The following is a 27,781-nucleotide window of genomic DNA, read 5'->3' as shown; positions in this document are numbered from 1 at the left end:
TCCTAATTCTAACAGCTCCTCCTTTCACACACCCCTCACCCCCATGTGTGCACTTTTGGAGCCTGGTTCTTATAGAGTCTAATTTTTGTGGGCAGAATTTTCTACATGCCTTCTGAATTTTAGCTGTCAGTTGTATTTAGCAAATTCCATAATTCCCAGAGGAAGGCAGAAAAAAGAAGGTCTCTGTTCTTGTGCTGGGGAGGCGGGGCATCTCTCCATTTCCCTCTCCTCTATCTCTACAGTCCCCAAGGTCCCATTCAGAGGCTCATCCCCTCCTGCTACCAGTCAGCTTGCCCCTGACCCCAACATCATCAGGTCTCCCCTGCACTAGATGCATGAAGAGCATACAGCACAGTCTGCTGCCCTTACCTTCACTGCTGGGTCAGGATTTTCACTGGTGAATAGTGGAGTGCAGGGTGCACGGTAAATACTCTTCGACTACATGGAAGAATGAATGATGTCTTAGGAAAATAATGTTCAAGTTCTCTTTGTTCGGGTGGCCTGAGCCCGCATTCTTCAGCATTTGAATTATGTCAAGTTGACTACAACCTCTTTCTCTTTTTCTCTTCTGGCTCCTCACCCCCTCCTTCTCTTGGCTCTCTGCTTCCCCTGCCCCACCCCTGGTGCAGAGAAGGCTGGCAGCTGTGTGCAGGACGGGCAGAGGTATAATGATAAGGATGTGTGGAAGCCCGAGCCCTGCCGGATCTGTGTCTGTGACACTGGGACTGTCCTCTGCGACGACATAATCTGTGAAGACATGAAAGACTGCCTCAGCCCCGAGACCCCCTTCGGAGAATGCTGCCCCATCTGCTCAACTGACCTCCCCACTGCCAGTGGTCGTAATTTATTTATTTCCTGTTCCACATAAATAAATTACTTGCGGGGGCAGCAAATGCCCTGCCACAGATGCTGGTCCTCTCTGAGAAGCAGAGGGGCTGGTTATCCGTGGGACCCCAGCAGCAGCTGAGGCTGGAAGGAAAGGCTGCTTCTCGCTCGCAGGTTGAAACTGAGTGAGCCCGACACGCTAGAGGGGTCCTTCCTCACCTAACACCTCCAGAATATATGCTCCCCAGACGTGGAGGACAGATGTGATTCCACACATGTAGCCTCTCTGGAATCACCTGTGCAAATTACTAAGCGCCACAGTGGAGACTCGATGTTCCTTCCGGCTGAACCGCAGATGAATTCTCCTTCTATTACCCATGCCTGGTCTTCTCTGTCCAAGGCCTCCGAATACACGGTCTTCAGTGTGGAGAAAGCTCTGCTGGCCGGCAGGGAGACAGAGAGGGCAGGCCCCATTTTGGAAAGTGGAATATTGGGGGCAGTTTCCTTTTGTTTTTGCCTCTGTTGGAATTGACTGCCAATCAGGAAGCAAGTTATGGGGAGAAGGAGGAGCTGGGTTCTGGGAGTTCTGGCGGCAAAGATGGGGATGGGCCTGGAATAGAGCCCCGTGTGCTTACACGTTGCTGGGTTGCTATTAACTCCCAGCTAGTCACAGGGCTGGTGGAGGTGCGGGCGCACAGCAGGCCCCTCGCCTGCACTCGAACACGTGCCCTGTCTCCCTGGAGGAGGTGTGGGAACACGCGTCTAGGCCTCTAGGGTGGCCCTCACTGTTCCCTTCCTGCTCAAGCAGAGAAGACAGTGGAAAATGAAGCGAGCAGTTGCCTTTCCTTAACACTTCACTCACCCTGGAAAGCTGTTTGGGGAAGCTGCTTTTATGTCCAGATTCTCAGATCATTTCTGAGGGGCCCTATGGGAGTGAAGTGTTGATTGCCTTTTCAATTTTGCTGCTACAAAGGGGGAAGGGGTTATTGATTTGGGATGGCATTGGCTGCAATGCCCTCTGTAACTCCTCTGCTCTGCTGGTTTTTTTGTTTGTTTGTTTGTTTGGTGCTTGCTTCACGGAGACCCAGCTTGAATGTAAGACCTTTCTAACTACCTAACTCTTCTTCTGGGGTGGTGGTGGGGCGGTGCTTGGGCTACAGGAAGAGAAGAGACTGACTCTCGCAGTTTCTCAGTTTCGGGTGCTTTCTTTCTTGTGGCTGATTAGATCTCCAGTTCATCATTTTCTCTTTGTACGGCCCCTGCTCCATTATTTTGCATGCTGACTCCTTTCTGAATAACAAAATCTGGGTCATCTCTGTTCCTCACGGGACCTCAGCAACTCCAGGACCCCAGTGCCCTTAGCATCCCAACAGAGGGGTTCATGGGAGTAACAGGAAGTCGCCTCCTTCTCTGGTTGTGCCGCTTTCTCTGTTTGATCCCTTAAAGAGTGTTGGAATGACAAGAAGTTGTTCTCATCCACCTCATGAATCTTATATTTTCCTTCTCTATTTTTTCCCATTTGCAGGGCAACCAGGACCAAAGGTGAGGATTTTTGTTGTTTGCTTTTTCTTCCACCTTTACATTTCCTTTTCCGGAAGCAATGCTATGCTTATGCAGCCTGTGGTTCTTAGACACCAGCACTTATCTGTTTCAGAGGCCCCCCCAAGGCACGGGCTATCGGGCAGGGTTTTGTGATTGGGGCTTGGAGGGCTTGCTTGGCTCAATTCTGACAAACTTGTTTTGCGTTTCAGGGACAGAAAGGAGAACCTGGAGACATCAAGGATGTAAGTACAAATTATGTTGCATCTCCTGCTCTCACTGGGTCATTTCCTTGTGGTCCCCTCTAACTTGCCATCCTGTGGATCTCTCTCTCTCTCACAGATTGTAGGACCTAAAGGACCTCCAGGGCCTCAGGTAAGAAAAGGAGAACTCCCTTCCTCCATGCCTTCCTTGAGATCTGATACAGATCTGCAGGCCCCTGGTCTTGCTGTCATCTCAACACTTTCTTCATTTTCAGGGACCTGCAGGTGAACAAGGACCCCGAGGTGATCGTGGTGACAAAGGTGAAAAAGTGAGTAGAGAAACAATGCTGCCTGACCCTTGTGGACTCCCCAGGTTCTCTAAGCCCCCCTGCGCCCAAAATGCCTGACCGCCTCCTCAAGGGCAGCCTGCGGACAGATAGTTCTTGTATAAACACCACTTCACGCTGGGGCCTTTTTCTCTTTCTGCCAAGGGTGCTCCTGGACCTCGTGGCAGAGATGGAGAGCCTGGGACTCCTGGAAATCCTGGCCCCCCCGGTCCTCCTGGCCCCCCTGGCCCCCCTGGCCTTGGTGGAGTAAGTATCCTTATGTCCCCTTCCTTCAGGCTGTCCCTCCAGAAGAATGGCTTCTAAATTGCTATTTGCACTCACCTCACCTGGCTGGCTCCCAGGGCCGCCAGCAGTGTGTACACAGCTTGTCCATGGGCTTCTCCCCCAGGCCTATAATTTAGTGGAATCACATAGTAAGCATGAGACTGTGAAACTAAGGGATGACTTCTCTGGCTCACCGGGCTTCTGCAAAGAAAGTCTTCAATTACCTGACTTCCTGGCATCTGTGCTGTGTGGCTGATTCTTGGGAGTGGGTGGGGGGCTGGAGGAGAGGATGACTGGGCACTTGTAGTTCCCTGGAAGGAGAGTGACCACTGTCCTTGGAAGACATTTAATCCTCGTCTTTGCCAAGTACATTCCAAGCAACTATTTATTCTCATGAAAGAGCCCCACTGATTGAAGGTGTGTGGCTTGAGTCATTTTTGGAATCAAACCAATCAACAAATTATGTTATTGCCCGGTTTTTACAGGTTTGCCATTTTGATGTTTGTTATGTTTAAAATTTTTCAACTTGAAGGCCTCATAGATGCCCGCTACATCCCCTGCTAAAATATTTCAAGTCTGTTGATTTTAGTCTTTTGCTGGGCATTAAAATCTTGGAAAAGGAAAAAAAAACTTTAAGAGTGATATTTTTAGTTATATTTCTCAATTTATGTTAAATAACATATTTAATATTTTAGAATTAAAAAAAACCTGTAAAATGAAGTGTAAGTAACTGATACTCTTCCAAATGATACTTCATCTCCCAGGGAAATTATTATGGTGCTGTCATCTAATAACACATTTCCAAAACTATTTTTCAGGGATCATTCGTAATTCTGATCAATGCTGGTTTAGTCTCCAGACAATTAAGAGTTTATCTAAATAGAATTTTTTTTCTCTCCAGATGTAGCTTACCTAGCCAAGTAGGAAAAACACAGGGCCTCTCAAGCTTTTAATGTTGTTGGGTGTATTTGCAGAACTTTGCTGCCCAAATGGCTGGAGGATTTGATGAGAAGGCTGGTGGTGCCCAGATGGGAGTAATGCAGGGACCAATGGTAAGAAAAGACGCCAATTCTTTGCAGCTGAAATGGCAGGAGGTGGCCCATAGCAAAGCCAGGGACTCTGACAACCTCACTTTACAGATAATTGCTAAGAGCAGCTCTTCCCCGTCAGTTACGTAACCCCCAGTTTAGCTAGCCCAAAGTATTTGGTCTTCAATGGCGATGGATGCCAGTTTTAATGATGTGCTGGAGTGACTGAGAAGAATGAGGATGGAGAGAGGTATATAGGCTGGTCTGTTAGAAGGCCAGTCGTGTTGCTCTTGGAATGAGAACTGAAGAATGCAGACAGCAGCCACTGTTCTCCAGCATCCACAAGACTTCCAGCAGGAAATCTCAGTCCTGCAGCTCCGACTTGGCACATGCTAAATGAAACTCAGACTTTAGTAAACATGGCTGCTGTCCAGGAGAAAGCAAGGCCAGCTACTCTGTCCAAATGGTACCTATAAATAAAAATAGGTTGTGTGGGGAGGGGGAAATGAGAGGGAGCAGCCACTGCAGGCCCCCTGCCCACAGAGTAACTCCTTGTCCTTTGTCTGGGCTGTTGGCTGGGAGGAGGTGGCTCCCTGGAGGCCGTGGGCGAAGCCTTTCCAGTAAATCTCCTTGTGTTCTGTTCCAATGCAGGGCCCCATGGGACCTCGCGGACCTCCAGGCCCTGCTGGTGCTCCCGTAAGTACTGGGTCTTTCCTCTTGGAAACTGGAGATGCAGATGCTTTCACGTTCTCTGATATTAGTTTGTGGGATCAACCTGGTGTCATCACCTTACATTTTAGGGACCTCAAGGATTTCAAGGCAACCCTGGTGAACCTGGGGAACCTGGCGTGTCTGTGAGTACCGGCACGGGCCCTGCCCTCCTCCGGGGGAGCCTCCAATGATGTACCACTCAGACCCCAGTCCTGTCACCTCCTGGGCTCTGCCCAGTGCTTTCCCACAATGGAGGGCCCAAAGGACACCTGCATTTCCCCTCTGAGCTCTGGAGGAACTCTGACAGAGAACCAGATGTGGCAGGGACCACCCGGAACTCTGTTGTGTCAGTCCTGTTTCTGGGTCACCCCTCATCCGCTGTGTCCCACTATGATCTGCTCTGTGCCTCTGCTCAGATGCCAAGTGGGTTCTTCCATCTTTTTTTCCTTACAAGGGAACTAGCTTCCAAAAATTACAGTTTCAAAGTTTTGCCCACTGATGAGGTGTGTTCCCCTTCCAACCATTTCTTAAACTCTCTGATTTTGTTTGTAGGGTCCCATGGGTCCCCGTGGTCCTCCTGGCCCCCCTGGAAAACCTGGTGATGATGTGAGTACACTTGAGTAGTCAAACGAGTGGTCACCTCACTTGAAGGGGTCTGGAAAGGGGCTGCTGGCCTGGGTGGGGCTGCAGACACCGCTCGGCTTGGCCCAGGGTGGGAGTGTGCTGAGGGGCAGAGCTGGTGGAGGGAGACTTACTGCTACATTTCCACTGGCAACTCAGCTTGCAAGTGCCCTGGGGACTGCTTTGGACCCAGTGGGAAGGGAACTAATTAAATTACCATTAGCTCCAGGAAGAGAAATTGAGAAATGAGAGATGGGAAAGGGAAAACACAGGGGAAAGATGTAGAGAAGGAAAAACAAAGAAATGCTCAACAGCCTGCCATTATCTTAATTGCAAATGAGTTGGGAGAAGCTCGGCCTGAGGCAGGATGTCTGCAAGGGATGCCAAGGAAGGGAAGAGACAAGAGGCAGCCCCCCGGGCTATTCTTGGGGATGCAATTAGTTGGTGAAAGTCTCTTGAGGTTAGGGAGCGCTAGGCTGGTCAGCAGGGCCTGAGAGGGGAGAGGACACCCGCTAGGGGAGGCTGGGGGCCGTGGGGACGGAGGAGCTTGCCCAGGCCACAGGCTGCTGTCTGAGAGAATACGTGGTGACCCAGGAAAGGCCTGCAGGGGCGTCTGGGATCTGAAGGAGGCGGGGGAGATGAGGGAGCCCCTGGGCAGCGGCATGCGGGCCAGGAGGGGAGGCACCGCTCCGGACTGTGCCATCTGTGCTAACGTATCTTCTGAGGAAGCTGAGGTCTGTCTGTCTCCCTTCAGGGTGAAGCTGGAAAGCCTGGAAAAGCCGGTGAGAGAGGCCCTCCTGGCCCTCAGGTAAAACCCCACCTTGCCCAGCCTGAAACCTCGTTCCCATAGACCCCCTCCTTGCAGCCAAGGCAGTGGCCGCCCACCCAACTCCTCTAGTCCCATTAGCTCACTCCTAAAATGAAATTCCAACAGTCCCTATGTGCATCATGTCTTCATGCTGATGACCACGTCTCTGATCCTAATGTGGGCCCCGGAGGCTGGCAGTTTATACCCACTTTGCACAAGATGGGGTGAAGCACAGTGAGGGGGATTCTGGGACTGACTGAGAGACTGTCCCAGTGCTGAGCTTCCACTGCTCCCTGGCGGCCTGGGGAGCTGGGTCTGAAGGCTCTCGAGCATCCTGGGGCAGCCTTTACCCAGTTCTGAACATCTCCTCTTTTACAGGGTGCTCGCGGCTTCCCAGGAACCCCAGGCCTTCCTGGTGTCAAAGGTCACCGAGTAAGTATCGTAGGTGAGGGTGCTGGAAAGAAGGGATTGCTCAAGCGAGAGAAAAGCTTTTGGGGACATGAATGTCCCTATTCGGCTTCCCCAGAAGCATGATTGAATGTCTTCTCTTGTCGCATAGGGTTACCCAGGTCTAGATGGTGCTAAGGGAGAAGCTGGTGCTCCAGGTGTAAAGGTAAGAACCAAGAAGCGCACGGGGATGGGGAGCGGATGACAGGGAGGTGCTAGTGAGCTTGCTTAGTGTAGTTAGGACGTCCAAACAGCTTGGGTTGGGAACAACCAACCCTACATCCTAATGGACAAACAGCAGGTCTGGGGAGCTCTCTCCTTCACAGAACTAAAGTTTGGGGGTGTCAGTGCTAGCTGAAACCAGAGCTTTTGGCTTCTTCCCTGGGAGTTATCTGGGGGCTGGCAATGGGGTCCCAGTCACTGACCCTGTGCATCTTTTTTCCAGGGTGAGAGTGGTTCACCAGGAGAGAATGGTTCTCCAGGCCCAATGGTGAGTATGAGCAACACCCCTGGGGCCTCCAGACGCTCCTCAGACACCCTCTAAAGCCTGGTAGATGGCTCTGTTGTAAATGCCACTGCTCCCTTTATGCAAAGTAGATATTCAATTCTGTAGATTTGATCCAATTATGAGCAAAGAGCAAACTGTATCAAATAGATGATTTGTTCAAGGTTTCACCAACATTTCATCGAAAGAGCTTAACAAACTTAAGGTGTGCTTCAATTTTTTAAAAATTCTGTTTATTTTTAACATTTTGGGGAGCTCATTCATTGAAAGAAACAAGATGTACTTGTAACAAAGCTCCCACTACACAGCAGGAGGTTGCGTCAGGAGGGCGGGATCAGGGGTACCCAGAGCTTCGCCTCCTGGGCACTGCTTGCTCCCTCCCCTCCGGTGTCCCAGGAGGGCCTGCAGGTTAAGTGATGCCACAGAGTGTCAGTGAGTCAACTCATGCTTGTGCTGTCCTGGTGTGTGTTCCAGGGTCCCCGCGGCCTTCCTGGTGAGAGAGGACGGACTGGCCCTGCTGGCGCTGCGGTGAGTTAATTGACAAAACCCAGAGCCACCATTTGCCCAGCACTTCAGAGTTTACAAGGCACTTGCCTTTAGGTTTATTTCACTTGACCCTCAGCACAACCCTGCGGGCTGGAGAGAGTAGCATCACCCCGTGGAGATTCATGCTGAGTCACAGGTTCCCAGGCTGGGTCTGCACAGTTGAAGGATGGCGGGTGGGTGGTGGGAGGGCTCATTGGTGAGGGCAGGAGTCTCCTTAACTAGTCTGAATTATTCTGCTAATCCCCGCAGCACCACCCACTCCCCAGTCAATCCCATTTGAATTTATGGACAGACTTCAATTGGCTATAGTACTGTGCCCCTTTTTGTTCTTTCTGGTTGCTCAGATTATGCCCTGGAAAAGTATAACAGTTTAGCATCAACTCACTGACTTGACATTGCCACACTGCTGGTGATACCCCGGTGGCCACCACTTCACGGGCACTTCCTCTGTTTAATACCCGAGGTGCTATGTCTCATCCAATTTTCCCTCAAATCCTGTGAGGTAGATTCTATTGTTCTCCCCATTTTAGGGAAGAAGAAACTAAGGCACGGAAAGGTTAAATAGCTTAAGGCAAACAATGCTTTGCAGCCTCAGACTCTGGTGGCCTCTCGTTAGTGGGGGAAGATAAGAGCAGGAGGATTTGCAGCGATGGAGGGTGCAGGGGTTTAGCTCTGATCCCTTAGCAATAGAGAGCCCCGTGGGCGCCTGGTCAGGCGAGTGATGCGATGAAATCTGCATTTAAGAGAGATTACGCTCTCTGCTGATTTCACACCCAACCACCCAAGCTCTGCAGCCCCTCCTCGTGGGTCCCGGCAGGGCCGGCCAAAGTAAATTAGCTTCACTCAGTTGTACTGCTTTCCAGATAATGTATCTGTTTTGGCAGAGATTTCCCTCAAAAGCAGATCAGTGAAATAACAAGCAGCCTCGACCCCCATTTGTCAGCCAGAGCTGCTGGAGTGGCTTGTCCCAGGGTCACTTTGTGTGAGGGGATTAGAGAGTGCTGGGCTTGCCAAGAAACACCGCGATTTCTGCAGATTATCAAGACCTGGCTTGTGGCTTTTTGGCCAGGTTTGGAGCCACGGTGGCTGCGCCCTGTGAGGGGCGGAGATGAGCTGCATCCCTCATCCCTGTTCTCCTTCCTTCCTGGGCACGGGAGGCCCTGCTTCTGGCTTCTCCTCACTGGTCCCTGTCCTCACAGTAGTCAGGCTAGCAGGGGCTGCACAGGATTTGGCGGAGAACATTGACAACGTCATGTAGTTCCAAGTGCAGGCCTGGTGTCGAGGCCAGCCCGGAAGCTGAGCTGGGTTGGCCTCACCCTGCTGTGGTCATGTGTTCCCACCTCCTCAGGCCAGACCAGATGGTGCCCACTCTCCAGCCTTGCTGCAGGGGGAGCCCCGGATGCCCGCCCAGCTCTGGCCTCTCAGAGCAGCAGCACAGCTCCCCCTCGCTCACCGCAGCCCGGCCTCTCCGCCGGCCAGCTCCTGCAGGGAGGGTGCTCCAGAGCTTCTCCAAGGGGCCAGGCCAGCCCAGAAGGGGCTCTGGCCAATGCTGAGGCTTTATGCTCCCTGTGACTTTTCTTCTGTTATGTCTTCTCTTGCTGCCTTGTTTAATGCCAACCAGGAGAGTCTCAGTCAGGAGAAATGGATCATAGCCAGGAGGAAGATTTAGTCTTATTTAAAACAGGAGCTCCCCCTAAAGCATCCATCTTCAGCTTCAGAGGAGAGGCAGAGGCCGGCAGGCGGGACTCCGCTGAGGGAAAGTCGCCCTCTGGCCTGTTCCAGTTCCCTCCAAGGACCAGGTGGCAGGCCCAGCTCTGCCTACCCTAATGGTTCCCTGGGCCCTGAGGGGCCTTGAGAGAGAGACCAGACAAGCTCAGCACAAACCTGGGGGGAGCCCTCAAAGGGCTTCCTATAGAGGAGGAGCCGGCAGCCTCGCCTTTCTGTGAAAGGAGTCTCGGGATAACGAGCTCAGATGTGGTCCTCGGGCTGTGCCCAGTGCCCTGTCCCCATCACAGAGCTTCTTCCTGGGCTGGTGGCAGAAGTCCTGCAGCTTCTCTGTTTTCCTTAGAAGCAGGTTGTCTTGTGGGTTGGGAGTCGGGGTGCAGATCCTAGAGTTAGCCAAGCCCTAACCAAGGAGGTTAATCGAGCCCTAAAGTGCTTTCCACTGTGACAGGCAGGAGCGACTGAGTCAGGGCCACTGATTGGCTGTTTTATTTTGTTTGGCCCAATCCATCGAGTCTTTAAATGATAACTCAGCCTTGAAGTTGGAGATATTTGGGGTCTAAATGGAAGTTTAAGAAATGATGGAATAGCTGGGAAATTACTCAAGCATATTTAAGCTGAGAAGCAGCCCACTGCTTGCCCAGCCACTGTGGAGAGTTCTGGGGCCTCTTTGTGGATATTTAGCAGCTCACACCTCACCAGCCTCACTCTCAGCCCTGGGGCACCGGCTGGGTGGGCCAGGGCAGGAGGGGGACTGGTTGGGTGGGAGCCTCTCACAATGGCTGCTTCCTTCTCGCTCACAGGGTGCCCGTGGCAACGACGGTCAACCAGGCCCCGCAGGGCCTCCGGTAAGTTCGTTCATCCCCGGCAGGTCTACCTGAGTCCCAGTCAGAAGGCCAGTGAAGTTGGCAGTGTTTACTCAGTACCCACACAGTGCTCTGGCTTCTGCCGAAGGAAGGAGGACTAAATTTTCATTCTGCGCGAGCATGTCGATAACAAGCTTTTGAAGCAATAGTTTATTTTTCTCAGTCACCCTTTTGGCACTTTTTTTGAGGAGGGATAGGGAGGGAGGTGAAAGAATCACCTGCTTCTTGGCGTGTATATAGTCAGAAACTTGCTTTGCCTTGTGAAGCCAGGCTTGGGGACACTAGCAGTGGGGACCCTTTTCATCCAGGGACTTGCAGCCACAGTGGATGCAGAGCAGTATCAGTGCAGAGGTGGGAAGGAGCGTGTGGTGTAGAGGTGGCTCACCTGGGAGGCTGGAGAGATGCTGCCGAGTCAGCCTTCACCTCTCCACCCGTGTCCTTCCTCCAGGGTCCCGTGGGTCCTGCTGGCGGTCCTGGCTTCCCTGGAGCTCCCGGTGCCAAGGTGCGTGCCCTGCTCGTCGAGTCCGGAGACCCCCTTTCCCCATAACCCTTGCTGATTGCCCCCTGGGTGATCCCCCTTCCCTTCGGAGGAGTGTCCCACCCGCTCCCGCCCCCTCACCGCTGCTCTCCGTGGAGGCAAGGAAAAAGTCAGGCATTTCTCAGAGTCACCAGCTGGAAGGGAAAGTAAGATGGAATGATAAAAAGCTGGAGGTAGAGTTACAGCTTCAGAATGGGGAAAGGCAGAAAAAGATGGGGAGACACCCGAGAAGTGGGAGGGACCAGAAGACCAGGAACCGGAGGAAGGAAGGTAAAGCTCATCTGACTTTAGACCTGAAAGGGAGTTGGAAGGAAGTGGGCTGGGAGACGGTTCCATGCTTTCTTCTCACCCCTGCTTCATCTGAGGGGCTTGGCTCTTCCAAGCCATGTTAATAGGGTTCTTCCGAGGATTAGCAGAGGCCAGTGGGAGGCCAGCCAGTTCAGGGAAAGGCCCCCGTGGCCCAGGAGGGATTCCAATGCGCGTGAGTCCCTGGGAATTCTCTCCTGTTGCCGCCAGGACATGAATAAGGAGCCTCCATGTGGTCACTGGCATCAGGTTGCTTTTCCCCTCCTGGGGGTTTCCACGGCAACCAGACAGTGTCTGAGGCCCTGGGAGCCGGGTGAAGGAGACCCATTGTGGAGAGGGACAGCAGAAGGTGAGGGGGCCTGACCTTTAGAAAATAATAATTACAAAAGTGAAGCGAGAATGTTCTGAGAAGAAACCTGAGGAGGCTCTGCCCTCCCTCCAGGTCAGCAGTCCTCCCCAGGGACTCCGCGGTCCAGAGAGCCCAGACCGCAGCCAGTTGTAACTTTCAGGAAAAAAATGAATGTAAAAGCAGAGGCCATTTTGGGAAAAGTAGGGTCAGGGCGCTAGTCCCAGCTTGCTTTTGCCCTGGCTTTCTGGCTCCCTCCAAACAGGCTTGGCCCAGAGCCTGGTTCACACATCAGCCAGATACAGGCTGAGTGGTGCCCTGAGCTGAGATGTTCGAGAGCTTCAATGAAAGAAAAAATAGGTGGGGAGTGGGGGTAGAGGTGCCTGCCCATCTCAGCCATCCTTCCGTCGTCCCAGGTCACTGGGCTGGCAGGATCCTCCGGCTCGGGCTTTTCTGATGGGTGCTGGCAGGACCAGCATGATGTCTAGGCAGTGGCACGAATCCGTGTGTTTGCTTGTGGTGGTCACAGTAGAGAGGGGAGATGGAGAGTGGAGCGGTCGGGTAGGAAGTCATCAGGGCGGCGAGCTCAGCCAGGTGGCCCGTGTGGGAACACGTGTGGGAACCGGAGTGCCACATGCAGGGGGTGCACGTGCATGACTCAGGGTTTTGGTGCGTTCAAACAGCTTGTCCTGAACTGTTGCTGCCCCATGAGAGGTCTCTGTCCCCCTGACTTGTCCTCACACATCCCTCCCTGTCTCTTTCCAGGGTGAAGCTGGTCCTACTGGTGCTAGAGGTCCTGAAGGTGCCCAGGGTCCTCGCGGTGAACCTGGCACTCCTGGGTCCCCCGGGCCGGCTGGTGCCTCTGTAAGTGCAGCTTCTCTTTGGCCTGAAGGGTCTGGGGTCTGTGGCCTTGACACACTTGACTTGTGCTTAAATATGAAGGAAGTAGAGCCCCAGTCATCAAACCTCCATTCTGGCTCAGAGCCTGCCACCCCCCCATGTCTAGAGACCTTTTCCTCTATTGCTCACTCTCACCTTGAGATGTCCAGCAGGGCCATGCCTGGAATGGGCATCTGGTGGCCCAGCCCCTGGTCCTTGGGGGGGAGGGCTGGGACGTGGCTGGGGTTTATTCTTTGCTGCGTATTATATGACACTGTCTCCTTTTTCAGGGTAACCCCGGAGCTGATGGAATTCCTGGAGCTAAAGGATCTGCTGTGAGTGCTGCCCTTGGACTTGGCTCCTCCGGGTGGGGTCACTCTCTTTTTAACCCCGTCCTGATTCCCTTCTCTCTGCTCATGCTGACAGGGTGCTCCTGGCATTGCTGGTGCTCCCGGCTTCCCTGGGCCCCGTGGTCCACCCGGCCCTCAAGGTGCAACTGGTCCTCTGGGCCCAAAAGGTCAAACGGTAAGACCCAGAGTGATCCCCAAGTCCCACCCACGGCCTCGGAGTCAAACTCTTTCCTGTGCTCACACTGTGTCCTTCGGTGGGAGCCTTTAAGGGTTTCGGGAGGTGGAGGCAGGGCCATGGAGAGAACCAAGTGTGAGAAACTGCTTTTCTCTTTTGTCAAGGGTGAGCCCGGTATTGCTGGCTTCAAAGGTGAACAAGGCCCCAAGGGAGAACCGGTGAGTATCTGCTTACAGCCCTTGTCTTTCCAGGCGGCTGCTCCACAAAGTCCAGGGCACCCCTGGCCCACTGCCCACCTCCGCCGTAGCCCCGGCCCCTCATCTGGGCCCTCTCAGGCTGTGCCCAGAGAGAGCTGTGACAGGGCTGAGAAGCTGATGCAGCTTCAGCTCCCATCTTTGGCTTGATCGGCTTGACCAGTTGGAACTTTATACTCTCTCTCTTCCCACTGGGCCACTTCTGCTCCCCCCAGGCTGGTCCTTTGTGACTCCCCTTTCCCAGATGATCCCCCAGCCCTGAAACAATAGCCACAGCCACTTCCTCCACAGGCTGGGCCCGTGCTTGCCCCAGGGCCAGGCCAAGGCTCACCGTGTTTCTCTTTTGTGCTGGTTCTCAGGGCCCTGCTGGTCCCCAAGGAGCCCCCGGTCCTGCTGGTGAAGAAGGCAAAAGAGGTGCCCGTGGAGAGCCTGGTGGTGCTGGGCCCGCTGGTCCCCCTGGAGAAAGAGTAAGTGGGTGGGGAGTCCCATGTTCACTGGGGCGTGGCCTGGGGATGCAAGGCAAGTCCCTGTGGCTCTGGGTCTGTGCCAAGCATGTGGCCTTCTGGACACCATGCTCCTCTCTTCCCCACCTGCACCATAGGGGTAGGGAACCTTCTCCTTCTTCGTGTCCCTCACCCCCTGGGGATGACACGAAATAGAGCTCCTTCCCAAAAAGGTGGGGACAGGCCCCAAAAGTTAATCTCTCAGAATCTTGCAGGCCGTATCTTCTGCTCCACAGAAACTAGTTGGGGGTCTGGTGGGATGGACCCCCTGGGGCCTGGCTAGGCTTTCTGCAGCCACAGTTGGGTGAAGGGCAACTCTAACTCACTGCCTCTCTTCTCCACTTCTGCCTAGGGTGCTCCTGGCAACCGTGGTTTCCCAGGTCAAGATGGTCTGGCAGGTCCCAAGGTGAGTGGAGGGACAGGGACTGGGGTCCCCGCATCACTGGTCAGATGGCTTTCTGCTGACACCCTGCCTCCTCTTGTGTAGGGAGCCCCTGGAGAGCGAGGACCCAGTGGCCTTGCTGGTCCGAAGGGAGCCAATGGTGACCCTGGCCGTCCCGGAGAGCCTGGCCTTCCTGGAGCCAGAGTAAGTACGGAGCTGCTTTAGTTCTTGGCTTCTGACTCTGAACAGACCCCTCCTGCACCGCCCCACCTGGTCCCTCCAACCCTGTGCTGCCAGGATTGGACAGTCCTGGGGCTGCCCTGACACCCATCCTCTTCTCTCCCCTGAACAAAGGGTCTCACTGGTCGCCCTGGTGATGCTGGTCCTCAAGGCAAAGTTGGTCCTTCTGTAAGTCCATCATCTGGGGATGTTGGGAGGGGTTGGGGGATATGCTTGGGGAGGCAGATGGGAAAAGAGACCGGAGTTGGGTGGGGGCGGACTGTGAATTTGAAGTACTGTGGAGGGGGACAGATGGTAGGTCCTGGGGCCAGGTGTGGCCTGTGCAGTGGCTGTGAGTTCTGAAAATGCCACCCTCTTGTGCATTTGGGCTTTTCCTTGTGGGAAGACAAAGCCTGATACACACTTTCAGCAGCAAAACTTCTAAGCTAAGCAGTGCCTTGTCACTGATGGGGCCGGTGTGTGATATGGGCTGCTGGTTGCAACCCTGGCTGTATGTCTGGCCAGTGTCTAGCCCTGTCCCTGCTACACAGTAGGCACTTAGCGGATATTGGATGGATGAATGTGGTCGAGTGTCCATGTCCTGAGAATGGTTTTCTTTTTTTCAGGGAGCCCCTGGTGAAGACGGTCGCCCTGGACCTCCAGGTCCTCAGGGGGCTCGTGGGCAGCCTGGTGTCATGGGTTTCCCTGGTCCCAAAGGTGCCAATGTAAGTAAACACCTGTCCTTGTATTTCCTTCCACATGGTGCTACTGCCTCCCTGCCCCTGGGGAAAGGGCTGGCTCCTGAATAGAGTTAACCCAAGGGCCCTGATGAGCGGGCCCCACTGTGCCCTGGGCAGCTGGGGCCTCCATGCCCCGCAGGAGTGCATGTGATCTGGGGAACCCCAGGGCTCTTTAAAGCCCTCAGGACATCTCAGCTGTGACAGTGTTCCCTGGGGCAGGGCTCTGAGCTTAAGAGAGGTGCTGATAGTCGGCTTTAGCCTTTGCTGTTCATCAGGTCGTGGCCCCAAGCTCATCTCCCCAGCCTAGCGACCTACCCTACTCCCACCAAAACCTTCTGCCTCATGGCCCTGCACTCTTTCTTCCAGGGTGAGCCTGGCAAAGCTGGTGAGAAGGGACTGCCTGGTGCTCCTGGTCTGAGAGTAAGTACCCTCCCTACTGCCATGCCTTGGTGTTTGCTGGGTATCTGCAAAGAGAGGGAAATCTCTGGCCTGCCCCTGGGACCCCTAGTTGACCCTGTGGATTCCTGTGGCTGAGCCCATGCTGGGCCCTTTGGGAGTCCACAGGGGAGACATCTGGCTGCTGACAGCAGCCCAGGGAGATGGAGAAGGCTCCCATGCTGAGAAAGACTGAGGGAGAAGGAGGGGGCTGGGGAAGGATGGGAAGGGAAGGTGTGGAAATGGAGTTCAGGTGGGGGATCATCTGGAAACTCTGGGCCACACAGTGCACCTGCCCCGTCCTGGGGTTTGTAGAACTGAAGAAAAGTGGATCATTACATCACCCCTTTCTCTCTGTCTAGGGTCTTCCTGGCAAAGATGGTGAGACAGGTGCTGCAGGCCCCCCTGGACCCGCTGTAAGTACCTGCCCAGCCTCTCCAGGTGGCCCATGGGCAGGGGCTTGGTGGGCGGAGTAGTGGGGCTGACAGGTGTGGATCTGGGCTGATCTAGGACACCTGACCTAGACTGAGGACGGCAGAATGTCCCTGGGGGCAGTGTGGACCCCACCCTGGTTGTCAGGGATGTGAGTGTCCTCCCAGGGTGGGAGGACAGTGAGGCACACATGCACGCCTTGCTTGGGCAGTGCGGGACGGTGTCTGCCTGCCCTCCTGCAGGCCGCCCCAGACCCTTCTGGGCCCAGCTGAGGCTCCTAGCTTCTCTGGAACACTGGCTCAGCTCACCTTCATCTTCCTCTGCAGGGACCTGCTGGTGAACGAGGCGAGCAGGGTGCTCCTGGGCCATCTGGGTTCCAGGTAGGTGGCTGGACCAGCTTCCTGTTCAGTCCCTGTCCACGCCCAGGGCTCTGGGGGCAGCAGCAGGCACCGCGGGCGGAAGGCCCGCCCTCTAGAGGGGGCCCCGGGGATAAGTCTTCCCTGCACCCCCGGCTGTCGCCCTGTGCCAGCCTCCCTGGAGGGTGGGGCAGCAAACTCATTCCTTTCCTAACCAAAACCACTTTGATTTCTAGGGACTTCCTGGCCCTCCTGGTCCCCCAGGTGAAGGTGGAAAACCAGGTGACCAGGTGAGCATGGGATTCTTTGAACCTGCAGCCTGTTTAGGTGGGAAGTCTATTCTCAGGCCCAGGAGGCAAGGGCAGGAGGGCCCCAGGAGCCCCAGGAGGCCAGCCACCCCTCCCTCTACAGATGACAGTCTGAGCTCAGCCTCCAGCAGGGAGGGACACTCGGCCAAGGCTCTGGGACAGAAAAGCCTCTGCTCTCTCACACGTCCTTCTTTGTTCTTCAGGGTGTTCCTGGTGAAGCTGGAGCTCCCGGCCTCGTGGGCCCCAGGGTGAGTGTCCTGTCGGCCATTTCTGGGTGGCCTCCTTGGGCCTGCTCTCTCGTTCGTTGTGCGGCTCTGCCTGCCGGCGCCTCCTGGCAGCACCGCCCCTGGCGTCCTGGGGCCCGGCCCTGCTCCCCACCTCCCTGCTTCTCCCCGGGTCTCCTCTCTTTGGGCCTCCACCCCATCTCTCTTGACTAACTGCTCCTTGGTGTCTCCATGACAGGGTGAACGAGGCTTCCCAGGGGAACGTGGCTCTCCCGGGTCCCAGGGCCTCCAGGGGCCCCGCGGCCTCCCCGGCACTCCTGGCACTGATGGTCCCAAAGTAAGTGAGGTGGTCCTGCCAGCAGGGCTCCTCTGGGCCCGCCTGGGAGGCCCTGCTGAGGGATGAAGGGGAAGGGGAGGGGGCTCCGGAGGAATGAAGATGGAAGGAGGGAGGGGTGGAGGATAAGACAGAAAAGGGTCTGGGCAGAGGAAGAAAGGAAGGAAAGGGGGCTTGGGGCACGAGAGTCCTGGGGGAGGAGCTGCCCACCACAGGCTCCCTCTCCCCACAACAGGGTGCATCTGGCCCAGCCGGCCCCCCTGGGGCTCAGGGCCCTCCAGGTCTGCAGGGGATGCCCGGTGAGAGGGGAGCAGCTGGCATTGCCGGGCCCAAGGGAGACAGGGTGAGTACCTGGCTGACCATGCCTCCCCCGCAGTGTGCTTCCTCATACTCCCTCAAGCTCCTCACAACCCCTGGGGGTGAGGTTCCCAGTTACCCTCCGAAGGAACTTGGAGACCCGCCTCCAAGGCTCTCTGTCTGACCTGACATTCTCTCCTAACCCTTCCCTCCGTCTCACTCATGTTATTCCTCATCACTCACCCTGAGACCACAACAAATCCCCCCTGCAGGCTCTGAGCTCTGCCCAGAGCCCCATTCTGGGGGAGCTGAGCTGAGCTGACAAAGGGGGTCTTGGAGAGCATGCCTGAGGTGGCCTGTTTTCTCTATCCCACAGGGTGACGTTGGTGAGAAAGGCCCTGAGGGAGCCCCCGGGAAGGACGGCGGACGAGTAAGTGAATGCTGGTTGCAGATTTCCTGGGGTTGGGTGGGGACAGATGCAGGAGACCTCACGGGTCCCCAGCCCTGCACTCAGGGGACAGGGGGGCAGTGTGTGAGTGTGGTCTCCTGTCCTTTTTCAGTTCTGTGGGCTGGACAACCACATGGAGTTGCCTATCAAAACGGGGGCCCAGGATGAGAGGGAGTTCTGGGGGCCATGGGAGGGTGCACCAAGGTCCAGTGGGTGTGGGGTCCCCTCTGGGCTCCCCGTTGCTAGCTGCCTCTCCCCTGCCTCTCACTTCCGCCTTCTCTCCCCAGGGTCTGACTGGCCCCATCGGCCCCCCTGGCCCAGCTGGTGCCAATGGTGAGAAGGTGAGTTTGAGTCGTGGGTCCCTTTTCTTGCTCTGCTTCGCCTCCTCTATCAAGCCTCCTTCGTCTCCTGCCAAAGACTGCCAGTTCTTGCCCTCGCTTAACAACTGTTACCCTCCTGCCCACCAGCGGCTGCAGGGCATTGAGGGTGGGGGTCTTCTTAGGAGCAAACTCATGGCTGTGTGTGCCATTCAGGGGAGCAGTTGGACAGGGGTACAGGTGCCTTCAGCAAAGGCCCCGAGGAGGGTGCAGGTGTGGCTGAAGCAACAAGGAGAAAATAGGCTGCGGGTCGGTGGGGGGACCAGAGCCCCCGTTCACCATCGGGGCTTCCTGGGTGCACTGTGCTCTCGAAAGGCCCACTCAGGCCCCACACCGCTCATCCACGGCTCATCTCCCCTCCCCACCTTAGGGAGAAGTTGGACCTCCTGGTCCTGCAGGAACTGCTGGTGCTCGTGGTGCCCCGGTGAGTATCTGCCCCTGAGCCTGGCCCTGCAAGCCCCCGGCACGCGTTCCCTCCCTGCCCTTTGGGTCTGGGTCTGGGTCTGGGTCTGGGGGTGGAGAGGAGAGATGAGAAAGGAAGGGAGAAGGCACATCACCCCCACGATGTGATCTAGGTGGAGGGTCTTTGGGTCCTCAGCTCCTCTGACCAAGGGAGGCTTTCTGACCTGGGTCCCTCTACGAGGGAGCTTCCTGACCCCTTCTCTCTGGGGTTACTGTGCAGGAGGCCAGGCTGGGCCTGAGGGGGATCTGGGCTCACAGGAGGGAACAGAGCAGGCAGGCAGCTGAGCCTCACTCCTCTTGGGCCTCTTCTCTCACAGGGCGAACGTGGAGAGACTGGACCCCCCGGGCCCGCTGGATTCGCTGGTCCTCCTGTGAGTATCTCTGTCCACCCTCCCTCCTGGGCCCTTCCTCTTCCCAGCTCTGCGTCAGTACCCGAGGGCACCTTCCACCTGCGGGGCAGCGAAGGACAGAGTTTAAAGAAGAGGAATGGGCTCCTCTCATCCCACATTGCCACACTGATGTAACAGTCCTACCTCAGACCCAGTGTTCAGGCCCAGGGTGGACACACACAGTCACACTCAGAGTCTCTGGCCCTTTGGGAAGGACTTTGAATATTTGCCCCCACTCACCGGCTTCCACTTTCCCCGACAGGGTGCTGATGGCCAGCCTGGTGCCAAAGGCGAGCAAGGAGAGGCCGGCCAGAAAGGTGATGCCGGTGCCCCAGGTCCTCAGGGCCCCTCTGGAGCTCCTGGGCCTCAGGTGGGTAATGCTGAGCTCCCCCGGAACTGTCCCCACAGGGCGGGGAGTGCTGGGTGCAGGGTGAGGGGCCTGGGCAGGCGGAGGGTGGCTGGGGGATGCCCGCCTGCATTTAGGGCTCTCCACCTGCAGACTCGGAGCCTGCTGCTGCCGCTGCTGCCATAGGAGGGGGAGGCTGCTGGGAGGAGGCATTTGTATTCAGGGATAAAGGCTCTAGTAGCTGAACTGGCTTTCATTGTCTTGGGTGTGGGTGTGGGCGTGTGGTGGGGGTGCTGGGGGATGACATAGGGTCCCGGCTGTGTCTCCCTGAGGACAGACAGCTGGGGACAGAGCAGCCGGTCTCTTGTGAGCAGCGGGGAGATCTTGGACTGGCTCTGCAGAGCCTGAAAGGCTTCTCCTCCCCGAGGTCTCCTAGAACACGAGTCTCCTGTTGGCCAGGATGGGAGGCCCGCCTGTGACAGCTTCTCCACGCTGGGATTTTAGTGCCGAGAGAGCTGCATCTTTGAGAGCCTAGCCCTTAGGAGTCCTTGTTGGGGCTCAGCCAGGCCCTGTGCCCAGAAGCCCACAGCCCTCCCGGGGAGAACCAGGCCTCACTGTCTCCCTCCTTCCTCCCCAGGGTCCTACTGGCGTGACTGGTCCTAAAGGAGCCCGAGGCGCTCAGGGCCCCCCGGTGAGTGAGGCCCGCATTCCCACTGTCGCCCAGGTGGGGTGGAGGGTACTGTTGGGGCAGCAGCTTTTTCCATGCCCCACCCCCGCTCTCATGAAGAAGGCCTGGCCCCAGAGACTCCACCCCACCTCCCTCCTTCTCAGCCCGGCTTTTGCCCCCAGTCCAAGCCCATCCCAATCCAGGAGGAAAGAGGGCGCCCCTCTCTGCCGGTGTGCAGTGATCCTGGGAGTTCCCTGGCCCCAGGCTCGCCCCTGCTCGGCTCCCTGAGTCTGCCCCCCTGCAGGAGCTGGAGGCAGAGAGCTGCAGCTGCACGAGGTCATGGCCAGACCCCACGGGGCCCTTTCTCCCTCTCTAGCTCCCCTTGCTGCTATGCAGTCCCCGCCCCTTCCCACACCAGCCTCTGAGACCCCCCCAACACTTGGTTCTTGGGCCTCCTGAGGGCCCAAGGTACTCAGGGTCTCTCCTCTCCTCACATAGGGAGCCACCGGATTCCCCGGAGCTGCTGGCCGCGTTGGACCACCCGGCTCTAATGTAAGTGTCACTCCTGGCTAGGTCCCGCCTTACTCCTGGTGTGCGAGGCACAGGCAGGGGCTGAAGAGTCTGGTCCGGTCTCCTGAACCCCTTTGGGCCCATTCCTGCTCCTGGGAGGAGTGATTAATTGACCATGGGGACCTGCTCTCCTTGTAGACAGCTAGGAGCAGGGGTCTTGGTGACCATAGGCTTCTGGCTCGGGGGCAGGATGGGCTGGTACAATTGCTTTCATCATGGACACACATTTCTTGAGCACGCTGCGTGTACCTGGCCCTGTGCTTTATAAGAAAGTCCACGACTTGCCCTTGGGGAGTTTGCAGTAGAGGGAGGAGGGATGCTGAGAAGTCACCCAGCTCAACACCGCCAAGCACAAAGGAAGCAAGTACAGAGGCTTAGGGGTCAGAGGAGCAAGGCTGGAGATGTTCCTTGAGGATCAGTGGTAGGAGTGAGGCCAAAAGGAAGGAGGCAGGAGGGATTCCAAGCAGATCAGAAAAAGGAAAGTGTGCTGGGATTTTCGTGCAAGAAAGCTGCATCTTTGAGAGCCTAACCTTTAGGAGTCCTTGGGGCTGGAGAAGCCAGGCTGGCTGCCCAGAGCTCACATGGGAGAGAAGATGGAAGAGGCAGACTGGGGTCAGGGGTCAAGCTGCCCTTACTGTGAAGGAGGCCCCTAGAAGGGCGCTCGCTGTCCCTGGGGCCACACTGGCTCTGGCAGCCTGGATGGATGGGGAAGGATGTGATGACTTCTCATTACCTGCATTTGCTCCTTCTAGGGCAACCCTGGGCCCCCCGGTCCCCCTGGTCCTTCTGGAAAAGATGGTCCCAAAGGTGCTCGAGGAGACAGCGGTCCCCCTGGCCGAGCTGGTGACCCTGGCCTCCAAGGTCCTGCTGGACCCCCTGGCGAGAAGGGAGAGCCTGGAGATGATGGTCCCTCTGTAAGTCCTGCCCCAGGCTTGTGAGTGCACAGAGCCTGGAGTTGGGGGAGCAGGGCTGTGGGGCTGCCAGGGTGGGAAGCACCTTGGAGAGAAGTGCCCTGCCTGGGCAGGAGGAGCGCTGACTCTGACCCCAGCAGTGCACAGCCGGTTGCTGTGTGGATGGGGGCGGCTCCGTGTCAGTTCTCAAGTTCTTTCCCCCTACCTCTCCTCTCTCAGGGTCCCGATGGTCCTCCAGGTCCTCAGGGTCTGGCAGGTCAGAGGGGCATCGTTGGCCTGCCTGGGCAGCGTGGTGAGCGAGGATTCCCTGGCCTGCCTGGCCCATCGGTGAGTGGGGACGCCCCTTCCTCCAGGACAGCTGGGCCCAGCCTGGCTCAGTGCTGGCTCTTCATCCGGTGCTGTTGGTGGTGGCCTACTCACCCCCTGAGCCTGCTACCCGCCCCACATCCTCAGAACTGACCCCTGGTCAGCCCTCTCCCCAGAAAGGCTCAGAGGGGCCTCGGAGCACACACTTACTCTCCTTGTCACTGTCTCCCAGGGTGAGCCTGGCAAGCAAGGAGCTCCTGGTGCATCTGGAGACCGAGGTCCCCCTGGCCCTGTGGGTCCTCCTGGCCTGACTGGTCCTGCTGGTGAACCTGGACGTGAGGTGAGCAGTGGGACCCACTGTGGGGTGGCTGTTCCTGGGGAGAGGGGAGCCCTGGAGAAGGAGGTGACAGGATGGGCCAAGTCTAAGCCTCTGGGTATGAAGGGAAGGTCATGATAGGGGAGAGAAGGGCACACGGGAGGGAGGCTGGAACCATCTTGGTGAGAAGGCTTTGGCTCCAAAGCTTCAACTGGCCAGAGGGAACAAACCTGAGCTCCCGAGGGGAGGATGGGGTGCAGAGGGGGTTTGGTGGGCAGCTCTGATGGCATCTGTTTCCCTTTGCCCAGGGAAGCCCTGGCGCTGATGGCCCCCCTGGCAGAGATGGTGCGGCTGGAGTCAAGGTGAGTATCTGGGGCTCTACAGGTGGTGGGGCAGGCAGGACATTCCATCCGCCTAACAGGCTGGCCTGGGGTGGTGAGTCAGGGCCCAAGTCGTATCTCAGTCTGGAAGGACCTTCTCTCCTTGCCTCTTCTGGAACACTCCTCTCTGAGCCTAAGACCTCTCTCCTAACAGGGTGATCGTGGTGAGGCTGGCCCCGTGGGTGCTCCCGGAACCCCTGGACCCCCTGGCTCTCCTGGCCCCGCCGGCCCAACTGGCAAGCAGGGAGACCGAGGAGAAGCTGTGAGTATCTTCACGTCAGTAAAAGCTGGAGGTGGAGGGTGAGCAGGGAGCTCTTCCACCACCCCCCTTCCCCCGACCAGGCCCTGGAGGCGTCCCTGGGTCCAGGCGTCTCTGGCCATGGGTGCAGCAGCCTCAGTGCCCAGGCTGGGGGCAGATGCAGAGAGGCCGTCCCTGCCCTGACTGTGCTCTGACGCTTCTCCCACTCTCCTCACAGGGTGCACAAGGCCCCATGGGACCCGCAGGACCGGCTGGAGCCCGAGGAATGCCAGTGAGTATCTCAGCATCCTGTGCTGGGTCCCCAGCAGGCAGGTTGGGGGCTGCAGGGACCCCGGGGCTCCTGTCTTGGGTGAGGCCAGCAGAGGGCTCTTGCTCCAGCCCGAGCTGACCCAACCTGTGTCTGTGTGTCTTGTTCCCAGGGCCCTCAAGGCCCCCGAGGTGACAAAGGAGAAGCTGGAGAGGCTGGCGAGAGGGGACTGAAGGGACACCGTGGCTTCACCGGTCTGCAGGGTCTGCCAGGCCCCCCTGTAAGTGCTGCTGCCTGTGCTTGGCTCCCCAAGGCCTCCCACTGCGCAGAGCCCACCTGAGCTTCCCATGCCCCTAAAATGACTTGGGACCATCCTAAGAAATGTCCAGGACTTCCTCAGGGTCGGAGGGAGGAGCGAGTGGAAGGGACGTGGGGGTGGGACAGGCGTCTGCTCCCCCAACTCCCAGTATCTACACATATTCAAGAAGGCCTCCCAGCCTGGAAGATGGGGCCCTATCTGTGCTGAACTCTGACCTCCGCCTCTTCCTTCTGTACAGGGTCCTTCTGGAGACCAAGGTGCTTCTGGTCCTGCTGGTCCTTCTGGCCCTAGAGTAAGTGAGATGGAGTGAGCCCTTCCTCCGGGGTGGGCCCAGGCCGCTGGCCAGGTGTTTGATGAGGAGGGAAATGTTGCTGCTTCTGGGGAAGCCTTGGGCTCAGCGGCCCTCACTCAGCAGTGGAGGTGGGACTGACTTAGTGAGACCACGGCCAGAAAAGTACCTGAGATCTCAGGACGAACACGAGCAGCTCTTGGCTGTCAGACAGACGTGCAGGAACAGGATTTTACAAAGAGGAGCTTAGGAGGGTAGGCGAGCCGTGAAGCCATGCTGCTGGCTCTTGGCCACACAGACCAGCGTGGGGTTCTACGGCTGAGAAGTGGGAAGAACTGGGAACGGGGCGGCGAGTGCTACCAGGATGGCCACCTAACCAGCCCCGGCTCCTCCCGGACCTGCCCTTTGTTGATGGCTCTTTCCTCACCACTTCTCTCTCTCTGCCTGCAGGGTCCTCCTGGCCCTGTCGGTCCCTCTGGCAAAGATGGTGCTAATGGAATCCCTGGCCCCATCGGACCTCCTGGTCCCCGTGGACGTTCAGGCGAAACCGGCCCCGCTGTAAGTGTCCTGACTCCTTCCTGCTGCCTGGGGTGTCCCCAGCACTGGGAGGCTGGCGCTCTCTGGTGCTGTAAGGGCTTGTTTCGGGGCATCAGCCTGCAGCTAATGTGATGGCATCTCTTTTATCCTGGGATCTCCCTGGAGGTTCAGAGAGTCCATAAGAAACAGAAGAGAGGGGCTGATGAAAGAACGAGGAGTGTACTATGGTTTTCTTGGTCTTGACCTGTGGTGCACCCCCACCCCTCAATGGCACTGGGAAGAAGATACTCTATACATTCTAGCAGGTGGGGATGGACACAGGAGGGGTGTCTCTAATTCCTGGCTGATTTCTCTGTTTCCTGCCACAGGGTCCTCCTGGAAATCCTGGCCCCCCTGGCCCCCCAGGTCCCCCCGGCCCCGGCATCGACATGTCCGCTTTTGCTGGCCTAGGCCAGAGAGAGAAGGGCCCTGACCCCCTGCAGTACATGCGGGCCGACGAGGCAGCCGGCAACCTGAGACAGCATGACGCCGAGGTGGACGCCACACTCAAGTCCCTCAACAACCAGATTGAGAGCCTCCGCAGCCCCGAGGGCTCCCGCAAGAACCCCGCTCGCACCTGCCGGGACCTGAAACTCTGCCACCCTGAATGGAAGAGCGGTGAGCCTGGAGGGCAGGACACCTGGCCCAGGGAGTGGGAAGGCAGCCCACTGGGCACGGCCCCCTCATGCTGAGGGAGCAGATGCCTCTTAGCACAGGGCAGAGCCAGGCCTGGAAGGTTCTGGAATGTGGTGCTTCCCCGTTTCACAGCAGAGAGACTGCAGCCCTGGCCTCGTCCTGCCATGGCTACATGGTGGAAGTGACTTCAGGGTAGAGCTCCAGCCACTGGGCAGCCCTGCCCTTTTGCTTGCACCCCTGTTTAGCCCTGGACATTCCCATCCAGGTCCTCCTACCCTAGATCCCTCCCTCTGCCCTCCCTTTGGCCGCATGTGGCCCTCACACCCTGCTCTTCTTCCCCTGGTGTCCCCGAGGGCCTTTACTGCCTCTCCCAGGCAGGCCTGGCCCTCTCAGGAGCAGGTGTCTGTGCCCGTCTGAGCCCCGATGGGGTGTTGCCTCCCCCCCCGGCAGGAGACTACTGGATCGACCCCAACCAGGGCTGCACCTTGGACGCCATGAAGGTTTTCTGCAACATGGAGACTGGTGAGACCTGCGTCTACCCCAACCCAGCCAGCGTTCCCAAGAAGAACTGGTGGAGCAGCAAGAGCAAGGACAGAAAGCACATCTGGTTCGGAGAAACCATCAACGGCGGCTTCCACGTGAGTCCCTGCTCGCTCCAGGCCAGAGACGGCGCCTCAGAATCTCCCTCTGCTCTCTCCCTGCAAGTTGAGAGCTCGTTGCCCACATTCTCACCAGTTTTCTTTGGGGCTTTAAGAAGAAGGAAAGAGGAGGAATAGTATTTTTTTTCCAATTTAGGGGTGGAGGGAGAGGTCCTTGGAGGGCTTGCTTCACTCCCTAGAAGCAAAAAGTGCTTGCTCCCAGTGACCTGCTGCCCCAGCCCCACTGCACTTTGGTTGGTGGCCCTTGTGGCCCCTGTCCCCGGCCTCATGGCACTGCTCTCTGCCCTGCAGTTCAGCTATGGAGATGACAACCTGGCCCCCAACACTGCCAACGTCCAGATGACCTTCCTACGCCTGCTGTCCACCGAGGGCTCCCAGAACATCACCTACCACTGCAAGAACAGCATCGCCTACCTGGACGAAGCAGCCGGCAACCTCAAGAAGGCCCTGCTCATCCAGGGCTCCAACGACGTGGAGATCCGGGCTGAGGGCAACAGCAGGTTCACGTACACTGTCCTGAAGGATGGCTGCACGGTGAGTCAGGCCGGCTGGGCCGCCAGAGAGATCAGCTTCCTGGGACCCGGGGCTCAGGCTGGAGCAGGCAGAGGGTTGGTCCACAGCAGGTGTCGTCGTCCTAAAGGGGTGTGAGTGTGAGGGGCTATGTGGGGATGGCACACAGAGCGACAGGTGAGGGCGAGGTGTGTGTCCTTCTGTCTCCTCCACTCTACAGTGACTCCTGTAGGAACATCACTCCATGCGTGTGGGTCTGCCCACCCGCCCTGGGCCCGCTGCTGTCTGGGGGGAGTAGGGAAGAAGCAGGGCAGGGCGGAGGAGGCCCTGCTGCTGGGGACTGGAATCGAGGTAGAGGTCAACTCCAAAAGAAGTCGAGGGGGCCCTCAGGGGTGTTCTGCACTGGGATGCTCAGTTTTGGGGTCCTGGGCAGCTGGCACTGGATTGCAAGGCACCCACTGACTCTCCTCTTCTTTTCCCCTAGAAACACACCGGTAAGTGGGGCCAGACTCTGATCGAGTACCGGTCACAGAAGACCTCGCGCCTCCCCATCATTGACATTGCACCCATGGACATAGGAGGGCCTGAGCAGGAATTTGGTGTGGACATAGGGCCTGTCTGCTTCTTGTAAAAACCTGAACCCAGAAACAACACAATCCATTGCGAATCCAAAGGACCCAAGTACTTTCCAATCCCAGTCACTCTAGGACTCTGCACTGAATGGCTGACCTGACCTGATGTCCATTCATCTCACCCTCTCACAGTTTGGACTTTTCTCCCCTCTCTAAGAGACCTGAACTGGGCAGACTGCAAAAATAAAATCTCGGTGTTCTATTTATTTATTGTCTTCCTGTAAGACCTTTGGGTCAAGGCAGAGACAGGAAACTAACTGGTGTGAGTCAAACGCCCCCTGAGTGACTGCCCCCCAGCCCAGGCAAGAGGACCCCTTCAGGTGCCGGGCGCAGGAACTGTGTGTCCTACACAATGGTGCTATTCTGTGTCAAACACCTCTGTATTTTTTAAGACGTCAATTGATATTAAAAACAAAAAAAATTATTGGAAAGTACCTATTGGCTTGTCCTTTGTTCTTTATTTTCCTTTCTGTGGGTTCTGTGGGCACGACCAAACCGCCATCCTCAGGCCTTCCTCTCTTGACTGAAGCCACACTGCCTGGATGAGCAACCTCACATAAACACAAACTGGCCTCTTTTTGTAAACCTTGGCATGGCGTGGAACCCAGGGGTGAACTAGGTTCACCTAAAGATCAAGGTTTGGGAAGGGAGGGGCCAAAGTGGAGTGGCCTTATTCCCGAGAGCAAACCCAGACACAAAGCTCCGATGGGGATGCGTGGGCTGCATCCTGCTACCTGGGGGGATCGGAGTTGCTCCGAGAGAGGACGGGGTGCACGGTGCAGCCGGGGGGGGGGGGCAGGGGAGCACGTCCACAGGGGCCGGGATCAGTGCACACAATCAGACAAGCTTGGTGACCCATTTATCTGGGCCTTTCTCTAAGACTTCAGTTCAGGGAGAAGAGTTAGCGTAAACACTTACCCCAGTCCTTATTCCTTTTTCCTGCCTCCCCTCCCTCTGGCCCCCCTTCCTCAC

General features: G+C 57.0%; 1 protein-coding gene across 3 annotated transcripts in view; it reads left to right on the top strand.

The window, feature by feature from the left end:
- The window catches only part of COL2A1 (collagen type II alpha 1 chain), a 31,124-nt gene extending 3,881 nt beyond the window's left edge, over window positions 1–27,243 (top strand). Inside the window, exons 2-54 of one of the 3 annotated variants that reach the window (XM_006177653.3) lie at window positions 630–836; window positions 2,351–2,367; window positions 2,577–2,609; window positions 2,707–2,739; window positions 2,843–2,896; window positions 3,059–3,160; window positions 4,153–4,230; window positions 4,858–4,902; window positions 5,007–5,060; window positions 5,470–5,523; window positions 6,293–6,346; window positions 6,725–6,778; window positions 6,906–6,959; window positions 7,239–7,283; window positions 7,773–7,826; window positions 10,370–10,414; window positions 10,881–10,934; window positions 12,388–12,486; window positions 12,792–12,836; window positions 12,928–13,026; window positions 13,191–13,244; window positions 13,640–13,747; window positions 14,136–14,189; window positions 14,271–14,369; window positions 14,520–14,573; window positions 15,011–15,109; window positions 15,491–15,544; window positions 15,922–15,975; window positions 16,318–16,371; window positions 16,584–16,637; window positions 16,859–16,903; window positions 17,118–17,216; window positions 17,449–17,556; window positions 17,887–17,940; window positions 18,246–18,299; window positions 18,706–18,759; window positions 19,115–19,168; window positions 19,449–19,556; window positions 20,170–20,223; window positions 20,698–20,751; window positions 21,522–21,683; window positions 21,900–22,007; window positions 22,219–22,326; window positions 22,611–22,664; window positions 22,837–22,944; window positions 23,159–23,212; window positions 23,361–23,468; window positions 23,746–23,799; window positions 24,247–24,354; window positions 24,702–24,990; window positions 25,459–25,646; window positions 25,959–26,201; window positions 26,662–27,243. In XM_006177653.3, coding sequence (XP_006177715.1) covers window positions 630–836; window positions 2,351–2,367; window positions 2,577–2,609; window positions 2,707–2,739; window positions 2,843–2,896; window positions 3,059–3,160; window positions 4,153–4,230; window positions 4,858–4,902; window positions 5,007–5,060; window positions 5,470–5,523; window positions 6,293–6,346; window positions 6,725–6,778; window positions 6,906–6,959; window positions 7,239–7,283; window positions 7,773–7,826; window positions 10,370–10,414; window positions 10,881–10,934; window positions 12,388–12,486; window positions 12,792–12,836; window positions 12,928–13,026; window positions 13,191–13,244; window positions 13,640–13,747; window positions 14,136–14,189; window positions 14,271–14,369; window positions 14,520–14,573; window positions 15,011–15,109; window positions 15,491–15,544; window positions 15,922–15,975; window positions 16,318–16,371; window positions 16,584–16,637; window positions 16,859–16,903; window positions 17,118–17,216; window positions 17,449–17,556; window positions 17,887–17,940; window positions 18,246–18,299; window positions 18,706–18,759; window positions 19,115–19,168; window positions 19,449–19,556; window positions 20,170–20,223; window positions 20,698–20,751; window positions 21,522–21,683; window positions 21,900–22,007; window positions 22,219–22,326; window positions 22,611–22,664; window positions 22,837–22,944; window positions 23,159–23,212; window positions 23,361–23,468; window positions 23,746–23,799; window positions 24,247–24,354; window positions 24,702–24,990; window positions 25,459–25,646; window positions 25,959–26,201; window positions 26,662–26,808 — 4,379 coding nt within the window. In that variant the 3' untranslated portion in view covers window positions 26,809–27,243. Of the gene's footprint in view, window positions 1–629; window positions 840–2,350; window positions 2,368–2,576; window positions 2,610–2,706; window positions 2,740–2,842; window positions 2,897–3,058; window positions 3,161–4,152; window positions 4,231–4,857; window positions 4,903–5,006; window positions 5,061–5,469; window positions 5,524–6,292; window positions 6,347–6,724; window positions 6,779–6,905; window positions 6,960–7,238; window positions 7,284–7,772; window positions 7,827–10,369; window positions 10,415–10,880; window positions 10,935–12,387; window positions 12,487–12,791; window positions 12,837–12,927; window positions 13,027–13,190; window positions 13,245–13,639; window positions 13,748–14,135; window positions 14,190–14,270; window positions 14,370–14,519; window positions 14,574–15,010; window positions 15,110–15,490; window positions 15,545–15,921; window positions 15,976–16,317; window positions 16,372–16,583; window positions 16,638–16,858; window positions 16,904–17,117; window positions 17,217–17,448; window positions 17,557–17,886; window positions 17,941–18,245; window positions 18,300–18,705; window positions 18,760–19,114; window positions 19,169–19,448; window positions 19,557–20,169; window positions 20,224–20,697; window positions 20,752–21,521; window positions 21,684–21,899; window positions 22,008–22,218; window positions 22,327–22,610; window positions 22,665–22,836; window positions 22,945–23,158; window positions 23,213–23,360; window positions 23,469–23,745; window positions 23,800–24,246; window positions 24,355–24,701; window positions 24,991–25,458; window positions 25,647–25,958; window positions 26,202–26,661 lie in introns of all 3 variants that reach the window. The other 2 variants (XM_032492701.1, XM_032492702.1) reach the window with 2 other exon arrangements.
- Window positions 27,244–27,781: the final 538 nt, after the last annotated feature.

The sequence above is a fragment of the Camelus ferus genome, chromosome 12 (genome assembly GCF_009834535.1).
Source record: "Camelus ferus isolate YT-003-E chromosome 12, BCGSAC_Cfer_1.0, whole genome shotgun sequence".
In the NCBI taxonomy this organism is placed as follows: Eukaryota; Metazoa; Chordata; class Mammalia; order Artiodactyla; family Camelidae; genus Camelus; species Camelus ferus.
Note: the sequence above shows the minus strand (reverse complement) of the source record. Positions and strands in the feature narration are given on the sequence as shown.